This window comes from Vombatus ursinus, unplaced genomic scaffold, assembly GCF_900497805.2.
Source record: "Vombatus ursinus unplaced genomic scaffold, bare-nosed wombat genome assembly UNPS02010219.1, whole genome shotgun sequence".
Lineage (NCBI taxonomy): Eukaryota > Metazoa > Chordata > Mammalia > Diprotodontia > Vombatidae > Vombatus > Vombatus ursinus.
In genome coordinates, this window is record NW_020949997.1 from 4,270,149 (window position 1) to 4,279,483 (window position 9,335).

At 40.4% G+C, this 9,335-nt stretch overlaps 1 protein-coding gene across 2 annotated transcripts in view; it reads left to right on the plus strand.

Annotated features, from left to right (window-relative positions):
• FBXO16 (F-box protein 16) overlaps positions 1–8,013 on the plus strand; it is a 79,289-nt gene extending 71,276 nt beyond the window's left edge. Inside the window, exon 8 of one of the 2 annotated variants that reach the window (XM_027853938.1) lies at positions 2,879–4,913. In XM_027853938.1, the coding sequence (XP_027709739.1) occupies positions 2,879–2,965 (87 nt within the window). In that variant the 3' untranslated portion in view covers positions 2,966–4,913. Of the gene's footprint in view, positions 1–2,878; positions 4,914–7,646 lie in introns of those variants that run through there. The other variant, XM_027853939.1, reaches the window with a different exon arrangement.
• The last annotated feature ends 1,322 nt before the right edge of the window (positions 8,014–9,335 follow it).

The following is a 9,335-nucleotide window of genomic DNA, read 5'->3' on the forward strand; positions in this document are numbered from 1 at the left end:
TTATGTTATGTTATGTTATGTTATGTTATGTTATGTTATGTTATGTTATGTTATGTTATGTTATGTTATGTTATGTCATTAGGCGATGTTACCAGATTGAGGAGGGCCTAAAATTCCATGAAAGGAGTTTGCACTTGATCGTTGCACTAAGAAGAACTTGACTAAACCCATGCAAAATAAAAATTATTCCAGCAGTGGTATAAAGCATGGATTGGAAGTGGGGTTGGCTCAGGGGAGGGCATGCAGAGAGAGATGAGGGAGAAGGATCTTTTAGGAAGCTATTCCAAAAGCCCAAGCAGTTGAATAAGGGCCTAGGGTAGAAAAGTGGGCATAGAAAGATGGAGGAAAGGAGAAGAATGCTACAGAGTTGGAATTAAAAAGACCTTGTTAACTGATTGGATATGAAAGTCAATAGAGACAAAAGAGTGAAAGGTAACTGTAAGATTTTGAATATAGGAGGCAAGGTGAATAGGGCTACCACAGGTAGAAGTAGTCCATTCAGGAGGACCAGGTTTATGGAGAAAGATTATAAACTCAGTTTGGGACACTTTGAATTTGAGGATCACTGATGCTGGGACAGTCAGGTGGCAGTGTCCTGTAGGTAAAGGGAGATAGAGATACAGACTTTGGAAGAGAAGCCAGGATTAGAGACTAGGGTTGCCAAGAAAGAGTGAGTAGAGACAAAAGAGATAAGAACTAAGGACAGATCCCTGGGGGACATACAATAAGGAGCTCAAAGAAGACAAAGAACCAACCAACAAAGGAGAGAAAGAAGGTAAAGTCAGGTAGGAGAATACCCAGAAAAGAGAATCCAGTAGGAGAGGGTAGTTAGCATAGAACGTTTACAAGGAAGATGAAGGCTGAGGAAAGACCGTTGGATTTTGTAATCAGTAGGGCACTAGTGACCTCTGTTATCTCAGTGAAGTGTGTCAAATGAAGTATGTCATATGTTCTAAGTGTAAATGGTAGGGATATAGTTTGAGGTGAAAGGAGGAAGGAAAGGAACAGTTGCTGTGGAGAATGAGATTAGGGAGTCAATAATAATGGTAGAGGAGGTTTATTGAGCAGCCGTTAAGACCAAGTTAAGGTTACATAAATTGATAACATAAATTGATAGTGGGAAAAATCAACTTGATTTCGTGACTTTTTTTCTAGAAACACATAGCTGACCTGGAATAGGCTCAAAGAGGGCAGTGGGTCTTAACTAGGGATGATCATTGATTTTGGCAACTGGAAACGAGTGTGTGTTTGGGGTGGGGTTGGGAAGGGATTCTAAAGTAGTAGTTAATCAAACAGTCAACTGTGGGGTCATGGCTGGATATAGAAGCAAGTGAGGCCCGAGTAGGGGAGAAGGACTGGGAAAACAGTATGGGTCAAAGAACCAGAGATTAGAGTTAGGGCAAAGAGTAGGTTTAGTGAGATTGCAGGAATAGGAGAGAGCTTCAGCTCATGTCTCTGCATCAGCTGACAGCCAGATCTGGCCTGTAAAAGACAGGTCCCTTATCCTTCATTGAAACCCTAGCTACAAACAAATTTCTCCCTTAGCACTTAATATAGATTGCACTGAGTTCCATATTATCGAAGAGTGACTCCTGAATACCTACATCACAGTGAACATTTCTTTAGTAATTGAGGATTGTCTTTGAAATTAAATGTTGAGAATATGAGTAAGAAAATGACCCAGAGTTAGTCCAAGGGTGGGGGACCTGTGGCCTCAAGGCCACATGTGGCCATCTAGGTCCTCAAGTACAGCCCTTTGACTGAAACCAAACTTCATAGAACAAATCCCCTGAAAAAAAGGATTTGTCTGTAAACTTGGACTCAGTCAAAAGGCCATACCCAAGGACCTGGAAGGCCACATGTGGCTTGAGGCTGCAGTTCTCCACCCCTAGATAGTCCATAGTGACCTATAAAGTTTTTCTTAAAAAGATGGAGATGCAACATGGTATATTGATTAAAGAACTTGTCTGAATGACCTGGATTCCATTTTCCCCTCTGACATATTGGTTATGTGGCTCTGGGCAAGTTAGTTAATGTCTAAATGCTCTAAGCAACTTTCTAAGACCGTGAATCATGTAGAGGATGCTGAGTTGCATTGCTAAAGGGAGTTGTCTCACCTGGGAGTTCACTATACCAATGAAATCACAGTTCCATACCCTCTATCCTTAAAAGGATAAATAGCATATTGTTTTAAAAGATTGATGGTTTTATTGGCAAGGGCTCTCCCTCCACCAGAGCAGCTAGCAACATCTCCACCTCTCAGTAGACAGTCATCATGAGTTGCAGTGGCATCCTCCCAAAATTCATCACCTGATGACCTACCTTCTGGTGATGAGCATCTGCAAGACAGTCCTTGGGTAACAGACACACAGCTTCCCAGTGAGCCCATATTTAAAGTTTCTTTAGCTTGGTAGGCAGGATCTGTCAGGGATTGTAACTTGCTGGACTAGCCTTTGCTAATAGAGATCAGTTTGGGGCCATAATGAGGCACCAGAATATGACTTTAGTGTGGGACAGGCATATATTATTATGAATAATTAGAGGTTATAAACCCTACTACAACCTATCTTTGAGCATTAATTGCTAGAACTTTCTATAATTTTTTTTAGGAAGAGTCCATTCATGAGAAGTAGGTAATACTACTTTCACATCATGAACCCTTGTACCCACTGGATTAAGAATACCATTTTCCCCATGGTTGGCTGCATGGCTGTCAACCTATGATGCTCATAAAATTAAAAGAGTGATAGCCACTCAACTATGAGAGAAGGTGCTGCTATGACTGAGGTGTTTAGGTAGTCACTAGCCCATTCTTGTATTAGACTCAGCTAGATTTTTTATTCATTCAACAAGTATTATTTTATCTTCATTCTTACAGAAAAGAGAAAAAATGAATTTCTTCCAAGAACCACCAGGAACACAGAGGAATCTTTCCATCTGTCCCTTTTGCCTCAGTCTGATGTGAAAAACAAAACACTTAAAATGTGGGGAGTGTGTTTAGTCATATTTTTTTTCCCAGCCCGATTGCTCTCACTGGCTCTGGCTCTGGCTCTACTTGGGGACTCTCGCTTTCTCAGAACAAACCCAGGTTTGCTAGCATTCAGATAGCAATACCCTCCTCCTCCTCCTCCTCATTAACATCAACAAACATCCATTAAGTCCTGCTCCTCTCCAACTTAGAAAAACCTGCCAGAGCTTACATTCCCTTGAGAGTTTTAAAGAACCCACAGTCATCTCTGGACCTTTCAGTGAGATCTGCCATAAAGGTTGGCCTCGTAATCTGCATGGAAAAAATCACATGGATCAAGATTGCATCTGGTCCAGATGACATGTTCATATCGTGGACAGGCATTACAGACAGAAGGTGAGCTGAGTCTGGAAGGAACTCAAAGGAGAAGAGGCTGGAGCACATTTGGGAAACTGTGCAATGCTCTCTGCAATCCCAAGATGCTCTCTGCCACCAAAGCCCATCTTTAACATACTCTCCTGGTGATTCTCTATAGCTGCAAACCCCAAGGCACAATGATCTAAAAAGAGCCAGTATTTCCGGCGACCCAAAGAGGTGTGGAAGGATTCAAGAAGTGACATAAAAGACAACAGTGAGACTTGGATGACCAGAAAAGGAAGTGAATCCCACCTCTAACACATATAACTATGTGACCACGGACAATCCAAAACTCATTAAGCCTCATCTGTAAAATGGGAATGATAAAACCTGAGGTACCTATTTCACGAGGTGCCTATGAATATAAAATGAAATAATGTATACTTTGCAAACACTTTGCAAACCTTAAGTGCTACATAAACTTCTGTGACTATAATTGTTGTTGTTGTGTATCAAGAATAAAGAATAACAGATGGATAGCCCAAGCATTATTGCACCTGTACCAGAGGAAGGCCTCTGGTACGTTGAATAAATCTTCCATGGAGAATTTTTGTAAGGACATAGACAAGAATTGCACAAGATGAGATGCCATGAATGGGTTGCTATCTGCATCAGTGGGAGGAGTTACTCATATAAGTGAGATCTTGTATCTGTGGATATATCAAGAAATAAACTACAGTGAACTGGCGTGACTTGTTAGTGTTGCATGGATCCTCGTGAACGTGCTTACATCTCTGGGGAGGGTTTGTGTCGGGGGTTTCTCCTTAGATCAGTCATTCTAAGACAGGAGCCACATCAGGGATAAACTTTTAAATGTACGTAGCATCTCTCCTGGCTCCTGCTCTGCTGTGTCTTTTTTCCTCTTTCCATTCCTTTCTCTTCTTCATTTTTATGGCCAAATATTGGCATAGCCCATCTAACGCCACTAATTGGCAAAGAAGGCGATGTTGGGTGAGATGAGGTGATGGTGGCAATTAGTTAGTTCCTTAGGAACAGTTGTTTTGGTGAATGGTTAACTGAACCATTATAGCAGGAACTTGTGACTTTACAATGGAATATGGTTATAATATTTTAACAAGGGTATTACAGAATCACTTTGGTCAAGACCATGTTATATATGGGATGCCTATATGAAGGAGAGATCCTTCGTTACGAGTTTTAAATCAAATATCGACTATGATACTTGACTTCTTGATATTATAGGGAAAACATATGTGTAGATTAATGAAGTTGGTATATTCTCCTTCCCTATAGATCTGTAAGAATAAAATAAGTTGTCATTTTAGTGTAAAGTACAGTCCATTAGAAAGTGTACTGGAAGAAGGGTCAGAAGATGTGAGTTCTTACCCTGTTTCATTACTTACTAGCTGTGTGACCTTGGTCAAGTCATTTAACTTGTTTTAACTTGAGTTTCCATATCTAGAAAATAGGGCTGGTATTATTAACTCCCCATTTACCTCAAAGAATGTAACAGTAAGATGAGAATTCAGGGGCCATCAGAGCTGCAGAATTAGTGTGGTACAATGGACAGGGCACCAGCTTTGAACTCAGAGGACATGGATTCAAATCCTTCTGTAATACCTATGTGACCTTGGACAATTCACTTAAATTCTCAGGGGCAGTTTGCTTCTCTGTAAAATGAAGGGGCTATACTACATGATCTTTGAGGTTCCTTTCAGCTCTGAAATCTATGATCCTATAAACCCATATCTGGAAAAAAAAATCCTATGACATCCTTGATGAAGTATTGTGCACTCCCTCCTGGGGCAGACCATCCTACTTTTTGGATGGACTCAATCAGAGCAACAACTAGCAATTGTGGTACCCTTGACTAGCTTCACAAAACATGCCCGAGGAAGGCAGCAGGAAACATGGCCTCCAATCAACCTTTTAAGACAAATTCTGTGGAAGGTTAGAAGAGACATGAGGACATCAGAGCCTATGGATACAAACTGCTGCTGGGGAAGATTTTCCCTGGTTGAGGGTGATAGGACAAGGGCAGACCTGGAAGGAGAAGGAGCATGTGCCTAGTCGTTTCCATTTTAACTATTCCTGCCGAGTAGACACTAAATCCAGGTGTTTCTCCTCTGCTAAAGAGGTATGAGCACTGTCAGGTCAAACAAACAAGCATTTATTAATTAAGCTCTCCTATGTGCCAAGCACTTGCAGTAGGCTCAGGAGCTACAAAGACAAAAATTAAACCTTTCTTACCTTCTGTTGTGGGATACAATATGTATGTATGTATATATAAATATATATATATATATGTGTGTGTGTGTGTGTGTGTACATATGTATATATATATGTATATATATTCAGAATAAATATAATACAAAAATTAAACCTTTCTTACCTTCTGTTGTGGGATACAATATGTATGTATGTATATATATATGTGTGTGTATGTATGTATATATATGTATATTATATATATTCAGAATAAATATAAATACAAAAATAAAACCTTTCTTACCTTCTTTTGTGGGATACAATATGTATATATACATATATACATTCAGAATAAATGTAAATACAATACAATAAATACAAAGTCTAGGGAGGGAGGGGGTTTAGGAAGGGCTTCATATGGAAGTAGAATATGAACTGAGTCTTGAAGGAAGTAAGAAATTTTGTGAAGCAAAGGGGAGAAGGGGAGCGCATTCCAGCCATCAAGGGCAGCCGATAAAAAGACAGAAACAGAAGATGTACCATGTGAGGAACACTCAGAAGGCCCTGTAAATTTTGGTAACCTACGGCAAAGCTCTGGTTGCCCCACTCTAGTGAATTCTACAACTCTAATTGTTAGGTAGTTTTTCCTTACCTCAAGCAGAAATCAGCCTCTCTGCAACTTCTAATCATTGCCCTGGTTCCATCTTAAGGGCCACGCCCAATAAATCTGATCCCTCTTCCACAAGACAGCCCTTCAAATACTTAAAGATAGCTATCATGTTCTGTCTAAACATGAATCAATACATGAATGAAAAAGTACTTACTGCATGCTTACTGTGTGCTAAGCACTGGGGATACAAATAGAAAAGGCAAGGCGATTCCTGCTCTCAAGGGTTGTTCAGTCATTGTTCAGTCCTGTCCAACTCTTCATGACCCTATTTGGGGTTTTCTTGGCAAAGATACTGGGGTGGTTTGCCATTTCTTTCTCTTAAGGAGCTCATGCTCTAATTGGGGGAGAGAATTCATACGTGAGAGTTCAGCTGCAGGCCAAATGGAAAGGCCCAGAAATCCTAAGGATGGAGTAGATAGCAAGGACAAGGGGTGTTTATAGTGTTAGCAGGTCAGGTGGCAGTGCCCAGGGGTCTGAAGGGCATAGCAATAGGGTAAATCAGGAGGAGGGAACCTGTGACCCGGAGGCCACATGTGACCTTCTAGGTCCTTGGGTGCTGCCTTTTGACTGACTCCAAGTTTTACAGAACAAATCCTTTTACTAAGGAGATTTGTTCTGTGAAGTTTGGATTCAGTCAAAGGGCCAAGGGGCCCTAGAGGGCCACATGTGGCCTTGAGGCCATAGGTTCCCCACCCCTGGGATAGATGGTCTCATCTGAGGGATATAGTGGAAGGGCAGAGGTTAAAGCCTGATGGTCTTCCATCTTAGTGCAAGGATTGTAGTTAGTGACTCTTTGTTCACCTGAGGGGTGTAAGTAACCATATCAATTCTGTAGGGTAAGGAGGCTTTGAGTGGCCGGCCATCCTCCACCACTGGGAAACAGGGAGGGGGCCTAAGAGTATGAGTGGAAAGGGGATTCTAGGCTCCCTCTCAAATGACTATAGATGGAATAAAAAAGGTAAGTATCCTATCATAAGAGGAAGGGAAGGGGGACATTGGCAGGAAAATTGGGGAGAAGGGGACTCATTGGTAACTGTTTACAAGGGCAGCTATTGTCAGCTCAGTGGCTGGATGGGGACTGAGTGGCCTGGGTCTAGGGAGGGAGCAGGGAGAGAGGGAACTGATCCTTGTATGGTATGATCTTGAGGCCATCCGGGACCTCCTAGAGCTACTGGGAAGATTAAAAGCAAATGGAGGTGGAAACACTCTATGAATTGTAAACTGCTATACCAGTCTCATTATTGTCTCAAGATAAAAGAGAAATAAATGTAGGGAGGAAAAGACACTGAAGAGTTTCTCCAGCTCCATATTTTTTTTTACCCTTTCAGATCATCAAAACAAACACATCTTTGGACATTTTCATTCTTTCAGAAATTAAAATATGAACTTCATTTCTGATTTCCCTCTCCTTCCCCCTAGCAGGTATCATTAGAAGCAGACTGCAGCTCTCCTCTGAAAGTACCAACTCACCTCAACTGGGCTTCTCATGAATCACTAAGATGTTCAAAAGCCAGCACTCAGATGGTCACACATCACTTTCAGGAGCATCATAGAATTCTATATTCACCCATTCAAGTTTCAGCGCTGAAACTGAATTAAAGCATCAAAGTGCTTTTACTGGTAGCACAAGAAAATCTGACTACATTTAATGAACACCTGGCTTTTCCCCACCTTCTGTGATGGAGTCCTATGCCACTGAAGTGTCATATTTCCCCAAAATAATCCTACGGAGTGTTTTGAGCTCTGATTTGGAAACAGAAAACCCAGGTCCAGTTCACTGGCTTTGCCATTTATTAGCTGTGTGACCTTGAGCAAGTCACTTGTCTCTAGTCTTCATTTTTTTTCTCATCTGTTAAATAAGGGGGTTGGATAATATGATTTCCATGGTCCCTTTCATCTCTGAAGCTATGATTCTATGTGGTATATGCAATTTATATGTTTACGAGACATTTACAAACATTGAGAGAAACGTGATCGTTCATACTTTGTGCATTGAGACAACTAATTAAGTTTATAAACAGTCATAGTCAGATTAAGTAAAATAGGTTGATGCCTCAGCACAGTTTTGCCAGGGATTTGTGCTACAATTATGAGAAAAGATAATAATGGACATTTATAGCATGCTTTTTAAAAATCTGCAGCATGCTTTACATACATCTCATTTGAACTTCACCACAACCCCATGAGGTAAATACTGCAGATATTATTAATTCTATTTTTTAGATGATGTAACTGAATCTCAGAGAAGTTAAGTGACTTGTCCATGGTCACCCGGCTACTAAGTGACAAATGATATTTGAACCCAAGTCTTCCTGATTCCAAGACTCAGTATAAATGTACAAAGGAAGGGGGAAGCAGAATTGTCACAATGCCTAAACATTAGCCATTCATTACGATTTCTATCTATAGTGATTCAGGGGAGGGAGCACAGGTAACAATTCCCAGAGAAAGAGAATCCAGGGCTATACCAATTAAGCAATGAGTTTAGGAACATAGAAGCTTGGTAGGTCTTGGAGTTGCAACCAGAAGGATACCTTCAATGCCTACAGTGTACTATAAATAGTCAACTTTTCAATTTGCTCTACTTAGACAACAGTCATCTGCCAGCAAGTCTCAGACGAGCACTGACATGTTTGCATTCACTGTAATATAGATTTTTTTAAAAGAAAAGTTCAGAATTGAAGAATTGGAACCAGTGTTCCAAGAACATAAGCATATTCTAAGAAAATATTAGCAGTATAGGAATACTAGAGGCATGAATTCTAAATTGAGCCACCTTTGACATTCTGTAAACACATATATGATACTTGCAAATATATCTCATGATAAAGCTGATTATGTGACACATCTGAGCCAGAGGTCAACTGGATACTCATTTACCTGAAAGAGGTAAAGAAGTAATATGGAAACAAACATAAGTGTGTGTGTGTGTCTTTTATATGGCATTCTCAAAATTGCATAGCAATGGATGGTGGATTTTTGAGTATTGCTTCTAAGATTATATGATGTAATATTTAACCTAATTTTCACTACAAATAAATATATCCATTATAAAAGTATCTATCCATTTTACTAAAAAGGCTCCATGTACATTTTTGGATGCTGTTCCTC